The 27,982-nt window shown below is 38.2% G+C and overlaps 1 protein-coding gene across 1 annotated transcript; it reads right to left on the reverse strand.

The window, feature by feature from the left end:
- Positions 1 to 1,689: 1,689 nt before the first annotated feature.
- LOC103511302 (hemicentin-1-like) lies at positions 1,690 to 27,711 on the reverse strand. The gene is made up of 20 exons (XM_026825061.1): positions 27,702 to 27,711; positions 27,584 to 27,637; positions 26,815 to 26,978; positions 26,456 to 26,570; positions 13,607 to 13,754; positions 13,109 to 13,264; positions 12,704 to 12,875; positions 11,123 to 11,237; positions 10,828 to 10,975; positions 10,426 to 10,704; positions 10,022 to 10,116; positions 9,728 to 9,888; positions 9,461 to 9,535; positions 9,035 to 9,215; positions 8,337 to 8,462; positions 6,683 to 6,720; positions 6,130 to 6,210; positions 5,421 to 5,705; positions 3,444 to 3,657; positions 1,690 to 2,017 (listed from the first exon to the last, which is right to left on the reverse strand). Exons 1-20 carry the CDS (start codon positions 27,709 to 27,711, stop codon positions 1,704 to 1,706), a joined length of 2,931 nt encoding a protein of 976 aa, XP_026680862.1. The 3' UTR covers positions 1,690 to 1,703.
- Positions 27,712 to 27,982: the final 271 nt, after the last annotated feature.

Below are 27,982 nucleotides of genomic sequence, written 5' to 3' on the forward strand. Positions count from 1 at the left end.
CTCATCAATGTAAACAAGGCAATAATGAAATAATAAAAGATACCCCAGGTAAGTAGATAATAAAAAGATAAAATCACATAATGAAAGACAAGAGCGGTAGGCACCTTTGTATACGCGTACAATAATCAAAGTATCAAAGATAAAATCCAAGGTCTAGGTTAGCTAATGCCAAAAGCCTTGTACCGTCTAACTCCATGTTGCGATAGTTATAGTAGACAAATTAAGAAAAGAAAATAGTAATGAATTCTCGGCTTCGGTCGAGATCCGAACCAGCGGTATCCTGCTTGCTAGTCACTCGTCTGGTAGTTAGCACAGTAGTTTTTTGAAACCCTAGTGAACTTTCAGGGTTAACTCCATTCACAAAAAGCCCACTCCGAGGCTTAGTTTTGGGGGATTGAGGCGAAAGCTAGCAGATGCCTCCTTTCAAATGCCCACCAGGGGTGGATGGAGGGACTACTTAAAAAAGAAGTGTAGGGGCAAACAGCCTAAAGGATTAAGCTTCTACAAATCTACGAACTTTCTGGGTCATTACTCACTCTTACTTCTAGTCTGGTAGCTCACCTGAGTTACTGGTCTACAGGTATAACACACATGAGTAGGTATACCATAACGTGCAAAGTGCACGGTACGTTCATTGTTTAGAAGGGCGCAACGCTGCTACATGCTAAGAAGATCAGACAGTGTACAACGTTGCATGTACTCCTATCTAATGTCTTAGATCACAGAAGTCACAACCTTTCCTACACGACTAACGAAATGAGGATCTGTCTCACAGCCTCATTAAGAATTTAAAAATGAAATTTGTTGCATAGGCAACATCAATTTTTTCTCTTATGATATACCTAGTTATTACCATTTTTTTCTAAAGAAATGCTGTTTATACGCGTATTATTTATTATATTTAAAGTCGGTTTTATACGCCATGCTAGCATGTGGATAGAAATTTTAACTGAAGATTACTGGAGTCCTAAATCGAGTTCAGGCGTGTAAATAGGTTCCTCTCTATTAAGAAGGTAGCTGGACCACAAAAGCACCCACAAATGAAAAAGGACTACAATAGAATATGAATAAATAGAACTTTGTCGAATCTGATGATCAAACCTGGGACCTTTTCATGGAAATTTAGTGTGTTAACAATGGGATCCCGAGTCGGATAATATCAAAACCGGAACGTGTATCCATTATTGTATCATATAAAGGTAATAAGTTTTGTAGTTACCTATTTCATAACTTTATAACCTAGGATGTCTAATATAAACATATTTAATAAAAACTGAAGATTAGTGGAGTCCTAAATCGAGTTCAGGCGTGTAAACAGGTTCCTCTCTATTAAGAAGGTAGCTGGACTACAAGAGCACCCACAAATGAAAAAGGACTACAATAGAATATGAATAAATGGAACTTTGTCGAATCTGATGATTAAACCTGGGACCTTTCATGGAAATTTAGTGTGTTAACAATGCATGGGATCCCGAGTCGGATAAGATCAAAACCGGAACGTGTATCCATTGTATCATATAAAGGTAATAAGTTTTGTAGTTACCTATTTCATAACTTTATAACCTAGGATGTCTAATATAAACACATTTAATAATAATGGGATTTAAGCCAGCGGCAATAAATATATCGTGGTAAATATACAAAATCCCAATGGATCACATAAGCTCTTAATTATTTTACGAAAATCCATTTTTTCGTGTAAATCAAGTGGCATTTACAGTGACATGAAAACTTTGCTCCGCCACACCGATCTTATTAGAAGCAATGCACGCAAACTCCCCTCGCTGTTCAGTTTGTATGTTGGGAATACTCAACGTGCTGATGATTCTGAATGTATTGATGCCTTCATCAGGAGGTACAACTTGTTTTACAGCAGAAGAATCAATTTGTGCTCCGGCCCGATGCCACATGATTTCTGGGGTTGGATTTCCCTCTACGTCACAAGATAATTTGAGTTCGGAGTTCTGTTGAATCTGAACCAAGTCTGTGGCTGGCTTGTTGCGAATAAATGGCGGTTCTAAAATCAGAAACAAAGAAATAAATCTAGGTATAATTATTTTCAACACAATTGGGTTATTATTAACAACTCACGAACATTTTATGTTTAACCACGAACTACGAGATTTCCCATCTTGTGCATATAATCTGGTGTGGGTCCATAGCCCATAATATAATGTATCTTGAAATTACAAAACCATGTACCTATATAAGGTGGATGTACCTTCCCAATCGATATTTGTATTTATGATATTTCAAAGTAAAATAAATATTTCACTCAGTTCTGAGTATTTTTCTGAGATTTGTGAAACATTGATCTTGCCTGTATTCATTAAAAACCTATAAAACAGAGTGTGAAAGAATGTAGAGGAAAATTCAGCATTTTTCTAAAACATTTCTGATATTTGCAGACCTATCATTTATTGATTGACTCCATTAGAAGATTATTTATTACTTTATTAGTGGTTGTTTCGTATTAGCAAAGAATTTATCTATGATCAACTGATCATTGATCACGAATACCTTGGTGTCTATCAAGTTGACATACGTACGCATCATCAACACAACTTTGTGGTCAGCAATTTAGCATTGAAATCAATAATTTGAGCCTTGATTTGGACAAATCGTTTCAAGACAAATTGCCCGCTGAATTTTTGCGTTTTTGAAGACGTGACTTTCATTTCTTGACCAGATAGGAACGAATGTCATCTTCATGTTTTGAAATAAACTCAATTTAAACACATCACCTTTCAATGTCGAACGAATTTTATACCTACAAGACCCCAGTGAGGTTTTTTGATTGTAAAAATACAACTATTAGCGTCATTCTTACAGTTATTAAGGATAAAAGTTTGTTATTTGTTTGCCCTTTAAGATTTGGAGAACGGCTTATCTTACCTAAATGCAGTTTTATTAATATTTTTATTTATTTTATTTTTAAATAGTTGCCGAATCTACTAAATTTCCAACTTATGATGGTTCGAAAATAGAGTACCTACTTAAATTAGTATTTTTAGCACATCCACCAAAAATCGCTCTTTCTCTTCTCACTCCCGAGGTAGACTCCCGAGATATACATAGAAATTATTGCCTGTATAATGAGTATCTAATGGCGTTGTGTAATGTAAACGACATGAACTTATCTGAAGATGTTGCTACGTTAGTATTCCGCAAAGCTAGTCATGACTGTATGTGTAAACCTAGGTGTAGGCGAAGTTGAAACTTATTGACCGACGAAACTGGGCATGAAAGAAGCAAAAGTTACTACTTTTCATGTTGTTGTGGGTTTAGCTTCAGCTGATTGGGGTGACTAAAGAGAAAGAACTTTTTTTTTAAATCAAGCACACACCAGGATGACTCTGACGGTATCTTGTCATTTTAATTGGCTCCTCCTGAACCTCAGTCAACCATTGTGACTATCAACGAACTGTCAACGAAATTCTCACCTAAAACTTGCAGATTGAACTGTCGGCTAACTCTGTAGTCATCACTCTGTTCTATATCGTTAGCTGCCGTACACTGATACAAGCCAGAGTGTTTGGTCTGCACCGAAGGGAAATGTAGGACATAGTTGAACTGCGGGGGCTCGAAGATAATGTCTGGAACGGTGTGCTCTGTTACGGGAAGCTCTCCTGTGGGACTGATCTTCTTCCAGGTAACCTGTTTGAGAAATAGGACATCTGAGTGAGTGAATAGGGACTTTTCAGTCTCATCCTAGCAGTTAAAGAAAGAAAGAAAGAAAGAAAGAAAAAAAAATAGATCTAAAGAAAAAAGACACAATATTGGAGGAAAAAAATATTGATGATGCCAAGGCAATTTGGGACATCTGAGTGAGTGAATAGGGACTTTTCAGTCTCATCCTAGCAGTTAAAGAAAGAAAGAAAGAAAAAAAAATAGATCTAAAGAAAAAAGACACAATATTGGAGGAAAAAAATATTGATGATGCCAAGGCAATTTTGTAATACATAAATAACTCGGTAGATAAGTTGCTTTAGAATAGCTTAACATAGATTCCTTATGAATTCTCAGTTCTTGAACCAGGAAATGGTTAAAGAACAAGTTTTTCCGAGAACAACGGCGTTTGAACCTAATTGAACCTAATAGAAATGTACGTATGGAATAGTAGATACCTAATGTTCCAACATAATACCCAATATTCCAATTTAGTGGGGGAGTTAGGAGGATTTATCATAATGGATAATTTTGTTCACGAATAATTCCAGGGCCTTATACAGGATTTTATCGAGCGGGGCTCCCAAGAATCCAAATACTGATGTACCGGGAGGATGAGGATGCTCCAAATTTTTGGAGTCTTGCCTACAGTAAAGGAGAAAAATGAAGCTCGAGAGGGGGAGGGGGGCTCCCTTGGCCCCTCCTAAATACAGCCCTGACTCACGAGTACCGCTGGAAACTTACATTTCCCTGAACTCTAGAACAAAATCAATTTCAAAATCCACCAACTGCAAACGCGGAACTTTATTCCGGAATTAGGTACGAAATGAAACCGCAGCCTAGACAATTGGTGTTACGTAAAAAATTGATGGACTATTCACTATGCAATGAACTGGCCAAACAACAAGCTTTACGTAAAACACGTGTTCATAATAAACAACAATTTTGTGCATCTAATAGCCAGCATCCAGACAAAATCAGTTCATCAGTTCAAAATTACAAAAAAAAAAAAAAAAAAAAAACTGATACCAAAATAAACCAACAAAATCGCCCTCCGACGACTTGAAACTGGCATCGCTGTCAAATTGCGGCGTACTCAACACATTCAACTTGAACGACTTTATCACCTTACCAGTCTCATCGACACATTGGTAAATACCGGTAAAGGATGAGTCAGGAACATTCAGGACGGATAGGACTTGCTTGTTTTCCGAGTAGGAGAAATGGATTTCGTCCCCTCGCTCGATTTTGATGATTTTGGGGATGGGTTTACCCTGTGGGATACAAGGAAGATGGAAGATACAGGCTCACAGAGTAAAAAATTGATGGACTATTCACTATGCAATGAACTGGCCAAACAACAAGCTTTACGTAAAACACGTGTTCATAATAAACAACAATTTTGTGCATCTAATAGCCAGCATCCAGACAAAATCAGTTCATCAGTTCAAAATTACAAAAAAAAAAAAAAAAAAAAAAAAAGAAAACAAAAAAAACCAAAAAAAATCCCCTCTTATCCCCAAAAAAAAAAAAAAAACTGATACCAAAATAAACCAAACAGATCGCTCTCTGATCCTCTCAAATCGAGTGGTTAACATGACGCTGTACCCGAGAAGCACAAAGAATTCATTCAAATCGGTCGGTCGAGCCGTTTTCTCGTGAAAAGAGGACAAAAACAGTTTAAAAAAAAAGAGGACACAGACACAGAAAGGAAAATTTCATTTCAACAGATTCTATTCTATTCTACTTACCAGAGGCTTTGGGAATCCATTGGCTGAACAATTCATCGACACCTTGCTGCCTTGCTCGACAATAATGTCCGACTTGAAACTGGCATCGCTGTCAAATTGCGGCGTACTCAACACATTCAACTTGAACGACTTTATCACTTTACCAGTTTCATCGACACATTGGTAAATACCGTTAAAGGATGAGTCAGGAACATTCAGGACGGACAGGACTTGCTTGTCTTCCGAGTAGGAGAAATGTATTTCGTCCCCTCGCTCGATTTTGATGATTTTGGGGATGGGTTTACCCTGTGGGATACAAGGAAGATGGAAGATACAGGCTCACAGAGAGGAAAAGATTGGGAGAGCTCCTTCAGGAGAACCTTACTACTTAAAAGAAACTATTCCTTCGCCTTTACCCGTTTTCAGACGGGATCGGCGTTTTTCGTCAGCCTCTCAATCAGTCCTTTGGTGATTGCTTTTAGCTAACATTTGGTTTTGGTATCAAAAATTTTATAAGTGGATGCCCTTCCCACTCAACCTTTGCTATTTCTTTAGCAAGGGAAATTTCAGGCTGGTATCCTCCCTGTTTAAAGTCCCCCAGCCAGACTAAGCTGGTTCACTCCTGTTTAACGTCCCCCAGCCAGACCATTAACATGGTTTAACCATTCCGGGTTTATTAACCGGCAGTAAACTTGGGGGTGAAAAAGGTTGCTAGAGCTAAAGGTCTTACGTTAATCAACCAATGGTCTACCGGTGTGTCCTCATCTACATCACACTCCATTTGTACCGTGTCTGATTCCATCACGTTCACCTGCTCAACTTTAGAACCTTACTACTTAAAAGAAACTATTCCTTCGCCTTTACCCGTTTTCAGACGGGATCGGCGTTATTCGTCAGCCTCTCAATCAGTCCTTTGGTGATTGCTTTTAGCTGACAAAATTTTTGATACCTAAACCAAATTTTGATTTTGGTATCAAAAATTTTATAAGTGGATGCCCTTGGAACTCAACCTTAGCTATTTCTTTAGCAAGGGAAATTTCAGGCTGGTATCCTCCCTGTTTAAAGTCCCCCAGCCAGAATAAGCTGGTCTACTTCTGTTTAACGTCCCCCAGCTAGACCATTAACATGGTTTAACCATTCCGGGTTTATTAACCGGCAGTAAACTTGGGGGTAAAAAAGGTCGCTAGAGCTAAAGGTCTTACATTTATCAACCAATGGTCTACCGGTGTGTCCTCATCTACATCACACTCCATTTGTACCGTGTCTGATTCCATCACGTTCACCTGCTCAACTTCTGGGTCCGTCACGTAAATGGGATTCTCTGAAAAGTGGAGTAAAATGAATTTTAATTGTGTTAAGCAGAGAGAAGAAAGTGTGTTAAGGAAGGAGAAGAAGAATGCTTGTCACAAATTTCGTTCCCCGCTTAATGCACTATGCTAAATTTCCTGACCTGACTTGGACTCGAACCAGCAACCTCCACATTCAAAGTCCACCGTGCTAACCACAACACCACTGAGGTTGGTGAAAAGTGAAGTACCTATGTATTCAGTGACTATTTAGACGACGAAGAAGGAGAAGAACAAAGAAGAGGGAGAAGAAGAAGAAGAACGATTAGGAGAAGGAGAAGAAGAAGAATAAGGAGGAGGAGAAGGAGGAGGAGGAGGAAAACCACATGCATCGGTACCACTTTCGCGTTTCTTTCGAGGACATCCTTTCGGTATCTTTAGGTATCTTTTTTCTATCCCTTTCACCCTGGTCAGAATTTCAACCCAGAGTCGAACCCAGGACCTCTAGGATGAGATCCAGTGCTGCTGTCCAACCACAGAGATCTTCAACTCAGCCACAGTAACCTCGGTCAGCAAAATGTGGGTGTCCCTAAGGGCAGAAAAAGAAGAACAAAGAAGAGGGAGAAGAAGAAGAAGAACGATTAGGAGAAGAAGAAGAATAAGGAGGAGGAGGAGGAGGAGGAGAAAAACCACATGCAGCGGTACCACTTTCGCGTTTCTTTCGAGGACATCCTTGATTTAGGTATCTTTTTTCTATCCCTTTCACCCTGGTCAGCATTTCAACCCAGAGTCGAACCCAGGACCTCTAGGTTGAGATCCAGTGCTGCTGTCCAACCACAGAGATCTTCAACTCAGCCACAGTAACCTCGGTCAGCAAAATGTGGGTGTCCCTAAGGGCAACCCGATCATGATTCTTTGTGGTGCAATTAGACTGATTATAATGCAAAACAGCATATGGGATGAACCATCTCTGTTGTCTAGTCTAAATAACTACACCGATGAAGTAAGCACCAATGTGCATCACATCACCACATATTATTATCATTATGACGTACAAATTAAACCTCGTATTAGTGGTTTGTCAGACCGTGTAGGTAAATCAGTTCTTTGTGGTTTTAATAGTCAACAAATTAAATCTTCTCACACTGATTAAAATATCTATTGGCATTCAATATGTAGGTATGTGGAGTACAAAGAAAGTGCAATACTCGAGTCTACCAACACAATAGATCAATAGAAGAAAGAAAAAACCATGTCGGTACAAAAATCACAAACATGCCTATAAAAAATAGTACCTAAAATTTAGGTCCTAAATAAAAAATCCCCCTTTTTTTAGGTCCTAAATTTTTTCCCCCCTTATAATTAAATCCCCCTTAATTAAAGCCATGGATTACTACAACAGCCTGACTACCGGACCTGACATTTTTAAATAAATGCCGGACCGATATGTAGGTATGTGGAGTACAAAGAATGTGCAATACTCGAGTCTACCAACACAATAGATCAATAGAAGAAAGAAAAAACTATGTCGGTACAAAAATCACTGTTTGTGATGCCTATAAAAAATAGTACCTAAAATTTAGGTCCTAAATAAAAAAACAATAAAACTAAATGAGAAGAGTAAACAGAATGACTTTGTCTCAGTACTCACCCTCAATAGTGATAGAATAATTCTTCTTGTCTATGCCAGCACTATTAGAAGCAACACAGGTGTAAGTGTCATTGGCGGAAACCTCAGTAAGAACTAGAGTGTTGTCTGTCAACACCAACATGTTATCTGAAATATTTTAGGTAAGTCATGGTAAAGGTTACAAAGATGGCCTGGTGTTTTCCTTTCGGAGAGGGAGAGAACGGTTAATAGCTACCTCCAATGACGTTTAGATTCGTACTGAACTCCTCCATCTGCCTATCCACCATGAGAATTGAACACTAGACCTTCGATGGTTGGGAATGCGCCATTTTGGTTTTCCAATGGTTTAGTAGGTACAGACGCTACCACGCCACCTAGTGGTTGAACTAATTTGATTTTCCTTTAAAAAGGGGATATGAGTTTCAGGGAAAATCGTCTCAGTTTTCGAAAGGAACATACGACTCTGCTAAACGTGATGTTATAGAGAGCTCTTCAAATATGTCCGAGATGATCTACTGATGAACTTAACTTTGCTGAATTTGGGTCTCAAACATCAAGTTCTGTGTTTGCCTGCGTAGCGTTTGTTTGCAAACAGACGCACAGTGAACCTGCGTGCCGCAAAGTCGACAATTCTCAAATCAAGGTAGTCTACCTCACAATTTCCTTAGTTGGACGATAAGTCTCCATTGACCTTTGACATGTTCGCATTCTAAACTCACCTTCGTGATAGCCCGAATGTATGGTTCGGGATTTGGATTGGATGTGCCAACTGATTTGAGGGTCAGGATTACCCGTGGCTATACACGGTATGGAAAACACTTCTCCCTCTTTCAGCGTCAAATTGGGGGAGATCCCGTTTTCTTGGATCTTCGGAGGAACTGAAAACACAGGAAATTTTGTCTGGTAGTAGATTCGTATAAGCTTAACCCTCCCGAAGGCATAACAGAAAAGTTCCGGGACCAAGAAAGAAGAGCGGGGAGGTTTTTTAGCGGGTTGAGCGGCCAGGAATGGTGCCACAGAAGGGCGTTGGTAGTAGATTCGTATAAGCTTAACCCTCCCGAAGTCATAACAGAAAAGTTCCGGGACCAAGAAAGAAGAGCGGGGAGGTTTTTTAGCGGGTTGAGCGGCCAGGAATGGTGCCAAGCAATATTGCTAGCTCGACATTCATAGTTCCCGACATTCTGACTGTTCATATTCTCAAGTACCAATTGCTCCCCTTTCTGAAATCAAGTTTTTCAAAGATTAATACTTATCTGGTCTAATAACATGAGGACTGTTACTGTTGGCAGAATAGGACTTCCGTTGACTGGTAAGTTAGACACCCCGGTTTAAACCTGATTTCGGCTGTACGGAGACTTGAATATTCCATTTACTTCCAATGTACAACAAACCATCAATAGGTAGGTACTTACATTCAATAATTTGAACCATGCACTGATAGGTCTTCCATCTTTGAACCAAACTATTTTCGGTATTGGATATCCCTGAGCAATTGTACAATTCAAAGTAATATTTTCTCCATTGATAACTTTCCGTGTAGCTGGTGAATTGTCTTTCTCTATAACAGGAGTCGCTGGAAGAACAAAAAGAATCTAAAAAGGATTTTGTTTCAACTATAAAAATTATTATGTGCCGTTTTCTGTCTACAAAGTCGTGGATAAACACTTTAGGTAAATCATAAATTCATAAGAAACCAAGATACTTACCCAGAACTGTCAGATTAACTTTCCTGTTGATTTCACCCGCTTTATTTTTGACATAGCAACTGTAAAGTCCACTATCATTTACTTGGGAACCTAATCTGCAACATACAACAATGTCCTCATGAATGGTCTGCAGAGTATTACGAACCAATAAGTTGATTCGAGCAAAGAGTCAACCTTTAGTGTCGAATGCTATTACATTTAACAAGGTGAGAGGTCTCGTTTCAATTCCTTTTCAGTCATTTGGCTTCTTTTTGAACAGTCTTGAACTCGTTAACACATTTAAGGAAACTTTGTTCTAATTGCTAATTGAAGAAAAGAACGTGATTCACTTCACTAGACACCATTGGACCACCTAGCACAAGGCTTTAAAACAGGCGTAGGTGTTTATAAAATGCAAAACTTACGTAATATAATGGGACTGAATACGAAGTAAGCTGCCATCTTTATACCAACTGAAATCAGGTGTTGGAACTCCATAGTGTGAACATGATATATTCATAGGGTGATTTACAACAATGGCGACACTTTCTTGTTGTTCGTCCTTGAAAAATGGCGGGACTAGGACGTTCATTTGAATAGTTTTGGACGTAGAGCCTGCAGCATTTGATACTGTGCAGGTATAGACATTGGTGTCTTTCTCAGCAATGTTGTTTATAACAAAACTACCGTTCCGCGTAACATACCTGCAAAACACAAAGTGTCAAGGAAAATATTTCAACTCCAAGTCAAATTATTGATGATAAAGAAGTATCTGGTTCTATTACAAGTGAAAAGATTGAAATTTGAAGAACAAAAGTGGCGATTACCATCTATTGGAGTTATTTATGGGTTTTCCTTCAGCGCTCCAAGAATATGTAGGTGTCAGCTCTCCTTCTGCCAGACATGGAAGTTGTACAGAAGATCCTTCAAGTACCTCTTGATAACTTGTCCAGGGTTCCTTGATTGTGGGAGGTTCTGAAAGAAAGAACGTGTTCAAATAGTTAAGACAGTAGTAGTGCTATAAAGATCCTTATTTTCCATGTCCGCAAGAACCAATGCCGTAAAGATACCGAAGTGAGAACAGGAATCGATCGTGGATTAGGATACATTAGTAACACTTACCGTGTAGTTGTATCTGGAATGCATTGGTATCAGATCCAGCAACATTGCTTGCTCGACATTCATAGTTCCCGACATTCTGACTGTTCATATTCTCAAGTACCAATTGCTCCCCTTTCTGAAATCAAGTTGAAATTTGATAGAGTTTTCCTCAAGTGCTGCAACGGAGGAGTTCCAGCTAATCTTCGGTGTTGGATATCCAGATGCATTGCAAATTAATCCGACAGAGTTCCCTTGAACCACGGTGATTTTCTCTTGGCTATCGCGATGGATTGAAGGTGGTTCTGGAAATTATTAAAAAGCTGAAAGTAATTTGATAGAAGAGTTAAATCATGTTGCTTCATGTAGGTAGGTGCCTACTCATGTATGAGCAAATGAGCGTCTTTATTACAGCAACAATATGATATTTATCTTTGTGAAGATAGTGAAAAAATGATATGGATAGTTGGATACTTACCTACTTCGAAAAAGGTAAAAATAAGCTAACAGGCAGCTAATTAACGATTTGGTTGCGATTAGTAAGTATATGTTGACGTCTAAAATGAAATGTGACTACTGATATTACAAATGTTGGATGAGCCCTGAAAACCTTACTATCTTATAGTCTACTTACCCAAAACTGTCATATTGATTTTCCTGCTGATTTCCCCTGCCTTATTTTTGACATAGCAACTATAAACTCCTCTATCATTCACTTGGGAACCTAATCTGCAACATACGTAAATCAATTACCTGATTAATGCCCTTAGTAGGTGTTGTGTTTATACGTGCAGGAATCTTTTCTTGTAGGTACAGAGGTTAGATGTATACTTACTAAAATTATAGTAGTTGGTACTAAAGTTCAACACAGATGAATAATAAAATTCATACCACAGACTAGCTGAGCTGTCATTGCGTCAGGATAACTGCAAGAACCGAAATTTAGTACTATTTTGAGAATGTCCAATGGACCTTTGACATCCACTTACTAAAATTATAGTAGTTGGTACTAAAGTTCAACACAGATGAATAATAAAATTCATACCACAGAGAGACTAGCTGAGCTGTCATTGCGTCAGGATAACTGCAAGAACCGAAATTTAGTACTATTTTGAGAATGTCCAATGGACCTTTGACATCAAATGATTTTAGGTTCGCGTTCGCTGATTGGTATTAAAACTTTAACTTTTATTTCAAACAGAAACAGACAATTAAATGTTAGCATGTTTTGCGCGTCCTACTTAGAAAGTTATCAAGTTCGCGTTCGCTGATTGGTAATTTGGTATTAAAACTTTAACTTTTATTTCAAACAGAAACAGACAATTAAATGTTAGCATGTTTTGCGCGTCCTACTTAGAAAGTTATCATAAAATGTAAAACTCACGTAATGTAAAGAGACTCAATACGAAGTAATGTGTCATCCTTATACCAACTGAAATCAGGCGTTGGAACTCCATAGTGTGAACATGAAATATTCACAGGGTGATTTACAACAACAGCAACATAAAGAGACTCAATACGAAGTAATGTGTCATCCTTATACCAAGTGAAATCAGGTGATGGAACTCCATAGTGTGAACATGAAATATTCACAGGGTGATTTACAACAACAGCAACATTTTCTTGTTGTTCGTCCTTGAAAAATGGCGGCACTAAGACGTTCATTTGAATAGTTTTGGACGTAGAGCCTACAGCATTTGAAACTGTGCAGGTATAGGCATTGGTGTCTTCCTCAGACACATGGCTCATAATCAAACTACCATTCCGCGCCACATACCTAGAATTCAACCAACGTAACAGATGATAAATAATTGTTGTATTTACCTAGCTGCTTGGATACAAATAAAATACCTCTTCATCAAAAGCGTGATCCTTTCATTGACAAATAAACTTTTGAACTTGAACTCTATCAGTCGTTTTCATTTTAAATTAATGCAGCATATAATATTCCACCAGACACCTGAAAGGTACATTAATTTATGAGGGAACCCACAGATGAAAAGATCGTACTTTTGATAACTAATGCTTCTTCTCACACAAACTAGGACGTTCATTTGAATAGTTTTGGACGTAGAGCCTACAGCATTTGATACTGTGCAGGTATAGGCATTGGTGTCTTCCTCAGACACATGGCTCATAATCAAACTACCATTCCGCGCCACATACCTGGAATTCAACCAACGTAACAGATGATAAATAATTGTTGTATTTACCTAGCTGCTTGGATACAAATAAAATACCTCCTCATCAAAAGCGTGATCCTTCAATTGACAAATAAACTTTTGAACTTGAACTCTATCAGTCGTTTTCATTTTAAATTAATGCAGCATATAATATTCTACCAGACACCTGAAAGGTACATTAATTTATGAGGGAACCCACAGATGAAAAGATCGTACTTTTGATAACTAATGCTTCTTCTCACACAAGACCCTGAACATCTCAGATGAGCACAATCACTTGATCTGGATTCTGAATAACAAAATGAAATGCAAATAAACTCATTACCATTTACTTGAGTCATTGATAGGTTTTCCTTCAGCGCTCCAAGAAAAAGTAAGTGTCAGGTCTCCTTCTGCCAGACATGGGAGTTGTACAGAAGATCCTTCAAGTACCTCTTGATAACTTGTCCAGGGTTCCTTAATTGTGGGAGGTTCTGAAACGAAAACGTATCTTTCAAGTGTTTAGAGTCGTCAAGAGTTGTCAGTTAAAAACATACCAATTTTAATACTGTACGCAATCGCTATCACATTTAATTGAAATTTAATTGAAAGTCTTCTCAAAGTTACAGAGTCATTCATACCAATGCGATGTAAAAGTCTTTGACAATTGAGTTTTAAATTGCCATAGCTATATTTACTTAAAAAGCGCTTTCAAAAGTCAATCAAAGCGTATCTTTCAAGTGTTTAGAGTCGTCAAGAGTTGTCAGTTGAAAACATACCAATTTTAATATCTACTGTACGCAATCGCTATCACATTTAATTGAAAGTCTTCTCAAAGTTACAGAGTCATCCATCCCAATGCGATGTAAAAGTCTTTGACAATTGAGTTTTAAATTGCCATAGCTATATTTACTTAAAAAGCGCTTTCAAAAGTCAATCAAAGTATAATAGAAGAAGTGTTGTCCGAAAGAGAAAGAGTCTAAGATTCAATAGAGCATCCTGTATAACATCTTGAACTTGATATGTTCAGAAGTGAAGAATATGCAAATCAATTCACTCATGATTACTCTTCGGCCTAACTTATTTGATTTTGACTATGGACATTGAAATGTCACTCAGACGTGTTTAACGTCACTTTAGCTAAGACTCTCGAGTAGATCACGGAACGTAGAGCCTTCTCTAGTTTCCTGCGGTAGGTGACATTGATTTAGCGTTGGAAAATAAGTAGATACCGAGGTGATTGATTTACGTGTATCCTTAGGAGTCCATTTAGAAACTTTTACGTTAGGTTTGAACCTACGCTAAGATTCTGAAAAAGTTTGAAGACAGAAGAGAGGTCACTATTAAAGGATTCATTATTTTATTAGAATTCTGAACAGTAATATACGAACCGTGTAGTTGTATGTGAAATGCATTGGTATCAGATCCAGCAATATTGAGGCACTAAGAGGCAGAGTGGACTAAGTGAAAAAAACCCGTTTTGAGAAAAATGGAGTCAAAGTTCAAGAGTTGCTGGGACCGAGATATACATAGAAATTAGTTGGGAACTCTTGGCACATCCACTAAAAATTCAAATCTTTTTCTCTCTCTTGCGAAACGAAAATAATAGAAATTAGTTGGGAACTCTTGGCACATCCACTAAAAATTCAAATCTTTTTCTCTCTCTTGCGAAACGAAAATATGTTATTTATTTTTTTAGTTAAAACTTGAACGTTTTTCCTCTTTTTCGTTTCTGGCTTGGACGTCTCAGATCCCATTCGCATTATAAGTCCCAAATAACGTGGGTCCTCAGACCAATTTTAACCAACGATAATTGTTAAACATAAAGGTCATGTTTTGATAATTATAATCAATTTTATCAAAATGATATTAACGATCAAAATTATAATAATGATCAAAATAATTATGCATATCTAATGACTCTAATGAGCAGATCGTGCTTTTGCTGTCTGAGAAAAAAATTGGAGCTGAAATTTGAGTTTTTGAAATGACAAGATGATTTTTTTTTTTTCTTTTTTAAATTCAAATGAATTAATCATTTTCCGCATAGGTATCGACCTCGGACTTATATTTACAGAAAATAAAACCTAAGTAAATGTTTAATGAGTTTTTAATTGTTCGGTATGAAATTTAGATTAATTAGTTTAACATTGAATTTTCTATAATAGAGTTAAATAATTTCATGGGGGCCTAAACTTAAAGAAGAAGGAGGAGGAAGAGGAGGAGGAGACGAAGACGAAGAAGAAGGAAGAGAAGAAGAAGAAGAAAAAGAAGAAGAAAATATAGGTAAGTAATGCCTAACATACCTATACATCATACAAAATCCAAGCCTAACAAACGTATCTAAAAATACGTAACTATAATGTACCTACACGAGTGTAGATAAAATAATAAAATTATGACCAGATGACAATAAAGAAGAAGAAAATATAGGTAAGTAATGCCTAACATACCTATACATCATACAAAATCTAAGCCTAACAAACGTATCTAAAAATACGTAACTATAATGTACCTACACGAGTGTAGATAAAATAATAAAATTATGACCAGATGACAATAAACATTATCATTACCTATTATTTACAAAGTGTTGAGAGTAGTTTATAACCTATCGTAAATTTAGACGGTATTCCGAAAGCTATGTAATCAAAATTCGACAGCTCAATAAAAATACATATTCTGACCCGTGGAAAAGGTTAAAGGCCAAGACATTTGCACCTCTTAATCGTTACTATTAACTACTTACTCCTTCTCTTTGCTTCTTTACTGTAGTATTAAATTAAATGACTGAAAATTACTGTTGTATTCAATCAAAAAACTGAAGAATAGATTTAAAAGAAATAACTTATACTCTTCAAAATATTTTAGGTAAGTCATGGTAAAGGTTACAAAGATGGCCTGGTGTTTTCCTTACGGAAAGGGAGAACTGAACACTAGACCTTCGATGGTTGGGAATGCGCCGTCTTGGTTTTCCAATGGTTTAGTGCAGGCGCTACCACGCCACCTAGTGGTTGAACTAATTCCATTTTCCTTTAAAAGAGGGGAAATGAGCTTCAGAAAAGGGGAAATCGTCTCAGTTTTCGAAAGGAAAATACGACTCTGCTAAACATGGTGTTATAGGGAGCCCTCCAGTGTTGTGATGTTGTCCGAGATGATCTACTGATGAACTTAACTTTGCTGAATTTGGGTCTCAAACATCAAGTTCTGTGTTTGCCTGCGTAGCGTTTGTTTGCAAACAGACGCACAGTGAACCTGCGTGCCGCAAAGTCGACAATTCTCAAATCAAGGTAGTCTACCTCACAATTTCCTTAGTTGGACGATAAGTCTCCATTGACCTTTGACATGTTCGCATTCTAAACTCACCTTCGTGATAGCCCGAATGTATGGTTCGGGATTTGGATTGGATGTGCCAACTGATTTGAGGGTCAGGATTACCCGTGGCTATACACGGTATGGAAAACACTTCTCCCTCTTTCAGCGTCAAATTGGGGGAGATCCCGTTTTCTTGGATCTTCGGAGGAACTGAAAACACAGGAAATTTTGTTTGGTAGTAGATTCGTATAAGCTTAACCCTCCCGAAGTCATAACAGAAAAGTTCCGGGACCAAGAAAGAAGAGCGGGGAGGTTTTTTAGCGGGTTGAGCGGCCAGGAATGGTGCCACAGAAGGGCGAAACACCATACCCTGTCTGTGGCTGGCTTGTTGCGAATAAATGGCGGTTCTAAAATCAGAAACAAAGAAATAAATCTAGGTATAATTATTTTCAACACAATTGGGTTATTATTAACAACTCACGAACATTTTATGTTTAACCACGAACTACGAGATTTCCCATCTTGTGCATATAATCTGGTGTGGGTCCATAGCCCATAATATAATGTATCTTGAAATTACAAAACCATGTACCTATATAAGGTGGATGTACCTTCCCAATCGATATTTGTACGAGTATTTATGATATTTCAAAGTAAAATAAATATTTCACTCAGTTCTGAGTATTTTTCTGAGATTTGTGAAACATTGATCTTGCCTGTATAATGAGTATCTAATGGCGTTGTGTAATGTAAACGACATGAACTTATCTGAAGATGTTGCTACGTTAGTATTCCGCAAAGCTAGTCATGACTGTATGTGTAAACCTAGGTGTAGGCGAAGTTGAAACTTATTGACCGACGAAACTGGGCATGAAAGAAGCAAAAGTTACTACTTTTCATGTTGTTGTGGGTTTAGCTTCAGCTGATTGGGGTGACTAAAGAGAAAGAACTTTTTTTTTAAATCAAGCACACACCAGGATGACTCTGACGGTATCTTGTCATTTTAATTGGCTCCTCCTGAACCTCAGTCAACCATTGTGACTATCAACGAACTGTCAACGAAATTCTCACCTAAAACTTGCAGATTGAACTGTCGGCTAACTCTGTAGTCATCACTCTGTTCTATATCGTTAGCTGCCGTACACTGATACAAGCCAGAGTGTTTGGTCTGCACCGAAGGGAAATGTAGGACATAGTTGAACTGCGGGGGCTCGAAGATAATGTCTGGAACGGTGTGCTCTGTTACGGGAAGCTCTCCTGTGGGACTGATCTTCTTCCAGGTAACCTGTTTGAGAAATGGGACATCTGAGTGAGTGAATAGGGACTTTTCAGTCTCATCCTAGCAGTTAAAGAAAGAAAGAAAGAAAAAAAAATAGATCTAAAGAAAAAAGACACAATATTGGAGGAAAAAAATATTGATGATGCCAAGGCAATTTTGTAATACATAAATAACTCGGTAGATAAGTTGCTTTAGAATAGCTTAACATAGATTCCTTATGAATTCTCAGTTCTTGAACCAGGAAATGGTTAAAGAACAAGTTTTTCCGAGAACAACGGCGTTTGAACCTAATTGAACTTAATAGAAATGTACGTATGGAATAGTAGATACCTAATATTCCAACATAATACCCAATATTCCAATTTAGTGGGGGCGTTAGGAGGATTTATCATAATCGATAATTTTGTTCACGAATAATTCCAGGGCCCTTATACAGGATTTTATCGAGCGGGGCTCCCAAGAATCCAAACACTGATGTACCGGGAGGATGCTCCAAATTTTCGGAGTCTGGCCTACAGTAAAGGAGAAAAATGAAGCTCGAGGGGTCGGGGGAGGCCCGGGCACCATGCCCCCCCCCCTAAATAAATCCCTGAATCATTAACGAATATGTACTGCTGAGGTGAATTCAAAGAAAACCCTTGACACTGTGTTAACTCTCAGTGTTAAGATTGGCCCGTCTTTTGTAGACATATCAATGGCCTCTTTTCTGTCCATCTTTTACGAACAAAGAACCCTTTACGGTAAAAATAAAAAGAAGAAGTTTTTCTCCTATTTCGTTTTTGGTCTAAAAATAGTAAATCTCTTACCTTGAAAAGATACTTTCATTGGTTGTGAATGTTACACTAGTACAATACCTACCTTTACTCTCTTTCCTTCAGAGCTTGAATAATGTGTAAAACTTTTAAGAGTCTTTAGACGGTTCAAGTTACATAGGTACATTAACATGGGATACATTAATATGCACAAATTACGTCAAATGCCTTTTCGTGTCATGCAACACGTAACGTTTTTTTTAGTGTTCTATGGCGAAATGCGCCTCCCTTGTGTAACGCGACCGTAAATATTTCACCAGAAAACAAAAGTATAAATTTTAAGAGCTATTAATAATAAAGCTAGATACAGATAGTGCATTTGAACGTCACGTTATGCGAGTATTCAGATGAGAGCTTACGTAAGGATTTCTGACAATATTGACCTCATATTATCAGATCATGAGAGTAAACCATGGGAGCTTTCGACGCTAAATATTGAGAAAAGGTCGCTACAGTTCTAGTTCGTTTAACTTTTCCAAGTGGAGTATCGATCATTATTATTCCATGTGAATATCGGCATTATGAATAATGTTGTCTAGTTTGTTTAGGAAAAACGTTAAGTTTTATGGACAGCTCTTAGGTGCTGGCTAACAACTTTATATCGCTAAATTGCAAGCCATTTTCGAGATTGAAATCGTGGAGAGTAAGACTCTTGAGAACTTAACTAGGCAAGGTTAATGTCGAAAACACTCTCTAACACCTAACAGTGAAGCTGTATCAGGTATTGTACGGTACAATTATCGATCAAGTAAAGATGAATTTAATTAGCTCAGCTGGGACTAGGAAATTTGGGGTCCCCTGGCTATTATTTGGAGCATCCACCACCCCAGGGCTGTATTCAGGATTTTGTCATGGGGGAGGGGTGAATGCGCTCCAAATCTTCAGAGTCTGGCCTATAGTAAAGGAGAAAAGTGAAGTTCGACCCCCCCCCCCCCCCGAACTTTATACGCCCCCTCAAACCCGGGCCCCCCACCAGTGAAGCTGTATCAGGTATTGTACGGTACAATTATCGATCAAGTAAAGATGAATTTAATTAGCTCAGCTGGGACTAGGAAATTTGGGGTCCCCTGGCTATTATTTGGAGCATCCACCACCCCAGGGCTGTATTCAGGATTTTGTCATGGGGGAGGGGTGAATGCGCTCCAAATCTTCAGAGTCTGGCCTATAGTAAAGGAGAAAAGTGAAGTTCGACCCCCCCCCCCCTCGAACTTTATACGGCCCCTCAAACCAGGGTCCCTCAGACGAAATCTTGCGGGGGGACTCCAAATTATGCTACTCGGTTTCAGGTTCCAACTTCACCGTTCTGTCCTATGTGGAAGAGCCTCAGGTGTTCCTGGAGGAGAATGAGGTACTGATCAGAGACGGGGATAATTTCTCTACCGTGTGTCACGCCCGTGGTACGCCTACCCCAAGCATCACCTGGCTATTTGCCAACTACACCCCGATCAGAGCAAACGATCTCACAGATAAGGTTTGTAGAGATAAACTTCTTCTTTTACTGCACCTTTTCCCAATCTTATTTGGGGTCGGCGTTACCCTCCTTGATCCTACCCCTCCATACCCTCCTATCTAATGCCTCCTCCCTTCTCCATCCCTTCTCTCTCAAGTCTTCCTCAACTCTACCTCAGTGGTGTAGTGGTCAAGGAGCTCGCCTGGTAAACAGGAGGGCGTGGGTTCAATCCCAGCCGAGGTATGGAATTTTATCCTCAATATAATTTGAGAATAACAATAATAGTAGTAGCCTACTGCTGGAGTAAAGGGACTTTTCAGTCCTATGCGAGCAGTATAAATAAGCACTATTATCTGTAGCCTACTGCTGGAGTAAAGGGACTTTTCAGTCCTATGCGAGCAGTATAAATAAGCACTATTATTATTATTATTATTTAACTCTCTTTCTCTTCCCCCGTATGGCTAATTTCTCTACTTTTTCACCTATGTAACTCTCGTCTCTTCTTTCTATATATAGGCCCAAACCATCTCTCTCAGTCTACTCTTTTGTATTTTCTTGTTTGTAGCCATAAACTAAAGATCATGAAATTTTCGATCCCAATAACGTCATGTATCTGGGCTACAATTGACAAATCAGCCATCTCTTCTTCCTTATTTTCTGTAAAATATAGCCAAAAGTAACTATAGAATCCATCCTTAGTGTTCTGGCTAGTAAAATAAATAGGAGTCATCCTGTTCCAATCCATCACCCTTCATCACGAAGCCAACTACTTCCTTCTGTCTTCTTGCTCCTAGTTACCAATATCTTGAGGGTGCAATAAATCCCAAAGCATAAATAAATCTAACGTTCGAACCAAATCCGGAACTTTCGGTTGAATCGATAAGTTAAACTTTTTAATAAAACATTCCAAACGATGAGTATCGAGTATTGTTACGACTTATAAGCATAGCTTACCTTAGATAACACAGGTTACCATCGTTCTAGATTCAAACCTTACAAGAACTACAAAGAAGACCTTATGACAAGAGGTCACCTGTTTATTGTCCATGCTTCTAGGGAACTGTAAGTAAATCCTGTAGGTATGCACATGAACAAGGCCTTTATAACTTACTATAAATCTCCTTTGGTAACAAACGTCTTAATGTGGCAGCGAAAAATTGGAGTATTTCTGGTATGCATCGGACAATTTTTTGTGTTTTCGCCCCGTTTTCTCGTGGGGTAACTTTGGTAAATTAACCGTCAGAGTTCGCTGTCAAAATCGGAAAGCTCGTAATCTTTCGTTTGCATACCTGATATTGGAGGTGCCTTGTATCTAAATAAATTATAACAAATAATACCAGTGTAAATAAAACATCTTTAGAAAGGCATCCATCACCCTTCATCACGAAGCCAACTACTTCCTTCTGTCTTCTTGCTCCTAGTTACCAATATCTTGAGGGTACAATAAATCCCAAAGCATAAATCTCACGTTCGAACCAAATCCGGAACTTTCGGTTGAATCGATAAGTTAAACTTTTCAATAAAATATTCCAAACGATGAGTATCGAGTATTGTTACGACTTATAAGCATAGCTTACCTTAGATAACACAGGTTACCATCGTTCTAGATTCAAACCTTACAAGAACTACAAAGAAGACCTTATGACAAGAGGTCACCTGTTTATTGTCCATGCTTCTAGGGAACTGTAAGTAAATCCTGTAGGTATGCACATGAACAAGGCCTTTATAACTTACTATAAATCTCCTTTGGTAACAAACGTCTTAATGTGGCAGCAAAAAATTGGAGTATTTCTGGTATGCATGCATCGAACAATTTTTTGTGTTTTCGCCCCATTTTCTCGTGGGGTAAATTTGGTAAATTAACCGTCAGAGTTCGCTGTCAAAATCGGAAAGCTCGTAATCTTTTGTTTGCATACCTGATATTGGAGGTGCCTTGTATCTAAATAAATTATAACAAATAATACCAGTGTAAATAAAACATCTTTAGAAAGGCAAAACTGTTTGGTTTCTTACCCCGACCCGTATTCCATAATAAAGCAATCTCTATCCTTTACTAATACAGGGTCTCCCTGTATTGATAACTCGTAAAATTTGTAGCCAAAACCAAATGTCAGCTCACACTGCCCACAGCAATTACCCTAGTTAGGGCTGATTAAGAGGCTGAGGAAAAATGCCGACCCCGTCTTACACGGGAAAAGGCGAAGAAAAAGAAAAAAAATACAGGGTGTTCCTAAACCATGTGAAATGACTGGGTATGCGAGGCGGGAAAAAAAGTTCTTCTGTAGAATAGAATGTTATCAATATACCCTGTTTATACTGCCAGAATTACGACCTGACATAGCGTCGTCAGATCCTGAGGTGTGCCCAGTGCCCACACATAGTCGATCGGCCGTCGATCGACATCAATCGATGTCGTCTGAACCGTCTACACTGCCTCGACAACATAGATTAATCTTGTCGATCGATGGACGGTGCGTCCAAATATAATCAAATTTTAAACACCTTTAGTAGTATGTACCGACCAACCTACCAAAAGTAACAATGTTTATCTTTTCCTCTATAACTGGAATTTACTCACCTCAACAAAATAACTGATTCAGTTCCAGGTCCAATCTATGCAAGAGCTTCTAATAAAGCACGTGGGGATACAAGATGGCGGTGTCTATATTTGTAGAGGAGAAAATAAAGTCGGTGTAGCTGAAGCTAAAGTCACCCTGACTGTGGGAAGTCGGCCGAGAATTCAGCCTAATATGAATGGTGAGCTTTTCAAAATCCTGAATTGATTTACCTATTTCTAATGGGGTCTTTCTTGTTTCCTCTGTTTGGATAATGGGACGGGACGCAGGATTATGAATTACGAGTACTTACTTACTTCACAGTTTTCACAGATGGCAGTCTGTGGTCTTTGGTATTCGTATCATAAAACACATGATTTTCATATATTTTGGCCAGTTCACAGTTTCAAATAAAATCGATTTGAGCCAAGAAGAGCAAAGGGCACGGAAAAAAACTTGAAAAATGCAATGGGGGTCTTTCTTGTTTCCTCTGTTTGGATAATGGGACGGGACGCAGGATTATCAGTTACGAGTACTTAATACTTACTTCACAGTTTTCACAGATCGTGGTCTGTGGTCTTTGGTATTCGTATCATAAAACACATGATTTTCTTACATTTTGGCCAGTTCAGTTTCAAATAAAATCGATTTGCGCCAAGAAGAGTAAAGGGCACGGAAGAAAACTTGAAAAAATGACAGCGTTCCTCTAATTGCTTTTCGCAGTTTAGTTGCTAAGGTATTTTATTAATAACCAAGGGGATGAATCCATTTGATGCGGTTTGAACCCCGGTAGCGACATAAAATAACTGAGTCAGAAGAAGACCTTTCTTAAGCTTAACTTGAAACTTCTTTTCCAGTCACTCAAGTTAACATCGGGTCCAACATTAGCCTCTGTTGTCTGGCAAGTGGTTACCCGGATCCCTCCATACACTGGCGCAAGCTAAAGCCAATCCGAGGAGTGTTCAAGAAGACACTCAATAACACTCTTACTATCACAGGTAATCACTTCACGACGAGAATTATACAGTTTGTCCAGTCCCATTAATTATAGTAGAACCTCGATTATTTCAACTCCAAATTCCATTGTTTTTTTCTATCTTTCAAAGGATATCCTATCTTATCAGAGAAAAAGATTATAGAAACTGATCATTTCAACCTCAATCATATCAACCGGTCCTAATTAGTTGAAATAATCGAGGTTCTACTGTATAAAGTTTGTTTGTGTGTCTATGAATTGAATAGTTTTTCTGTGTCTATGCGGGTGAGGTGATAGAATATGCCTCAGGCATTACCCTTTCGTTTGTTTACCTTTCCAGTCTGAGTCTAGTAATAGACATCCAAGATAAATAAGCTGTATAATAATTAACTTTACCTCCTTTACCCCAGCAGTGGACTACCTACTTCTATTAATAAATTTGGTCATGTTCTCGAACAATGTTGATAAAGTTCTTACCTCGACCGGGATTGAAACCACGTTCTCCTGGTTACCAGACGAGCGGCTGAGCCAATACACCACGAGGTATTCGGTTTCATGAATCGGAACGACGCGACGCCGGCGGCAAACCACGTGATTTCAAAAAGGGTTCTAGATATCAGATGATCCTTTTTTTTAAGAGGTTTGACAGAGGGAACTCTAACTGCTATGGTCTTATCGTCCCGAAATCGAAGAGAGAAAGAAGACAGGATAGGAGTCCGGATCCCTCCATACACTGGCGCAAGCTAAAGCCAATCCGCGGAGTGTTCAAGAAGACACTCAATAACACTCTTACCATTACAGGTAATCACTTCACGACGACCCATTAATTATAGTAGAACCTCGATTATTTCAACTCCAAATTCCATTGTTTTTTTCTATCTTTCAAAGGATATCCTATCTTATCAGAGAAAAAGATTATAGAAAGTGATCATTTCAACCTCAATCATATCAACCGGTCCTAATTAGTTGAAATAATCGAGGTTCTACTGTATAAAGTTTGTTCGTGTGTCTATGAATTGAATAATTTTTCTGTGTCTATGCGGGTGAGGTGATAGAATATGCCTCAGGCATTAACCTCTCGTTTGTTTACCTTTCCAGTCTGAGTCTAGTAATAGACATCCAAGATAAATAAGCTGTATAATAATTGACTTTACCTCCTTTACCCCAGCAGTGGACTACCTACTTCTATTAATAAATTTGGTCATGTTCTCAAACCATGTTGATAAAGTTCTTACCTCGACCGGGATTGAACCCACGTTCTCCTGATTACCAGGCGAGCGGCTAAACCACTACACCACGAGGTATTCGGTTTCATGAATCGGAACGAAGCGACGCCGGCGGCAAACCACGTGATTTCAAAAAGGGTTCTAGATATCAGATGATCCCTAATTGCTTAATATCCACTGCTTAATTGCTTAATACTGACTGTAAACGGTCATTAAGGTTACAAGGTGCCTAGTTAAGAACTTAAGCAGGTATTTGACAGTTTCTGTACTTGATGCAAAAACGTAAAAGCTCTTTGTACTGTCAACTTAGTCGTCTATAACCTTAATTGCTTAATATCCACTGCTTAATTGCTTAATACTCACTGTAAACGGTCATTAAGGTTACAAGGTGCCTATGTTAAGAACTTAAGCAGGTATTTGACAGTTTCTGTACTTGATGCAAAAACGTAAAAGCTCTTTGTACTGTCAACTTAGTCGTCTATAAGAATTATGTGATGAAATCTTATGACAAGTCTGACATACTGACACTGTCACCCTACAACATAATTCTGACAGTACATCATCAGAATACATTGTGCTGAAACATTGCTATATTCTCTACGTCTGTGAACATAGTCTATGGTACTTGTTACACTTGGAAATCATGATTATATAGCTACCCACTTTTTTTTTTCTTTTTTTTTTTCTTCAATTTCGTGATTCACCAGAAGTTCTTCTTCTAAAACAAATCAAAGTTCAATTTTTTGGAACGTATCTTCTTTCTTTAACATTGGATGATATTGGTAATTTTGCTAAACAAAGCATAATCATGGTACAAGGTCAAATTGAAATCACACGAAGAAAATTCAACAAAATTGCTTTGAGCAATTACATTTTCTTCAATACTCTTCACCCATTATGTAAGGAGTATATAGGTACAGCGAAACCTGAATCTGAAATCCATTTAGGTGTAATTTGATTTTTTTCCTCTGCTCAACAGACGCGAAAATGGAAGATGGAGGATTGTACATGTGTCAGGCAGAAAATATCTTTGGAGTCGATACTGTAATGGTGGACATTGAAATAGTCGGTCTTGGTAAGCTTTCATAAAGTTGATTTTTCTCACGGGAAATCAGATCCTCTGCTCAACAGACGCGAAAATGGAAGATGGAGGATTGTACATGTGTCAGGCAGAAAATACCTTTGGAGTCGATACTGTAATGGTGGACATTGAAATAGTCGGTCTTGGTAAGCTTTCATAAAGTTGATTTTTCTCACGGGAAATCAGAGTTTAGGCTATAAAACTCAACACTAATTACTTCTTGAACTTCTATCTCGAAGTATCTATACAATCAATTGTTCGTTTCGGAAATAGTCCGCTGGTTTAATGGTTCTATGTTCACAAACTTTATTGACTACAACTGCATACATGGATGTCAGCCTGGCACCTTGCCTATTCTAGAAAACTAACACTCTATGCACTTGATGAAGCAGGCCAATGGGCAGCAACTAGTTTGATGTAATTTGGGGTACAAAAGTACCCAAGCATCATAGTCTTCGTAAACATCAATGTGAATCCGAAAAAGCTTGAGCAAAATCTTACCATGTAGCTGTATCTGGAATGCATTGGTATCAGATCCAGCAACATTGCTAGCTCGACATTCATAGTTCCCGACATTTTGACTGTTCATATTCTCAAGTACCAATTGCTCCCCTTTCTGAAATCAAGTTGTTAGAAAGAATGTGAAATTGACGCCGAATAACTAACTTAAATTGACGCCTACCTAATATAACAACATACCGTACTGGTAATTGATGAAACCATCTGAAAACTTTGTTAGCTTGTTTTCTTTTATATTCTTTGTATGTCGGTATTTGCCTCATGCCTCATAATAAATTTGAGATTTGGTGGTGGTCAGTTTGAACAAAAGGGTATTATTTTCTATGCCTCCTGTCACTTACATTCAAGATTTTTTTCGACCACACATTGATAGCTCTTCCATCTTTAAACCAAACTATTTTCGGGAACGGGTTTCCTTCAACAATTGTGCAACTGAGAGTAATGTCTTCTCCATTCAGTACTTTCCTAGTAGCTGATGAATAGTCCTTCTTTATAACAGGCGGTACTGGAATAGTAAATAGAGGATTTAGTTGGACATGATTGGCTATGCTACTGTACACCATTCATAAGATTCTGTAGAGAGTGTTAAAGATCGAGATGACAGAACATCAAAACAAACAAGGTTGTTGGACTGTATGCAAATGGACGAATGCAAGAATGACTTTGACAATCGGCCACCGATATCGTAAAGTAAAAGTACCATCATTATGTAAAGCAAATATCATTATGCAAAGGATTGTATCTACTATCAATATTATACTTGTTGAAGCATCTAGTACTAGTAGATAGCTATTCTGGTACATATTAAAATACATAATTATGAGAATATCTCAGCCACATTTATAGTTGTCCTTCAAATACGTAGATGAATATGTTCATATTTTGTGGCACCTCAAGAAAATCATATTATAAAGGTGAGCACATCCATGTATGCAGTTGTAGTCAATAAAGTTTGTGAACATAGAACCATTAAACCAGCGGACTATTTCCGAAACGAACAATTGATTGCATAGATACTTCGAGATAGAAGTTCAAGAAAGTAATTAGCGTTGAGTTTTATAGCCTAAACTCTGATTTCCCGTGAGAAAAATCAACTTTATGAAAGCTTACCAAGACCGACTATTTCAATGTCCACCTTACCGTACAATACCTGATACAGCTTCACTGTTAGGTGTTAGAGAGTGTTTTCGACATTAACCTTGCCTAGTTAAGATCTCAAGAGTCTTACTCTCCACCATTTTGATCTCGAAAATGGCTAACAATTTAGCGATATAAAGTTGTTAGCCAGCACCTAAGAGCTGTCCATAAAACTTAACGTTTTTCCTAAACAAACTAGACAACATTATTCATAATACAGATATTCACATAGAAGAATAATGATCGATACTCCACTTGGAAAAGTTAAACGAACTAGAACTGTAGCGACCTTTTCTCAATATTTAGCGTCGAAAGCTCCCATGGTACCGTACAATACCTGATACAGCTTCACTGTTAGGTGTTAGAGAGTGT

This window comes from Diaphorina citri, unplaced genomic scaffold (assembly GCF_000475195.1).
Source record: "Diaphorina citri unplaced genomic scaffold, Diaci psyllid genome assembly version 1.1 scaffold31, whole genome shotgun sequence".
In the NCBI taxonomy this organism is placed as follows: domain Eukaryota; kingdom Metazoa; phylum Arthropoda; class Insecta; order Hemiptera; family Psyllidae; genus Diaphorina; species Diaphorina citri.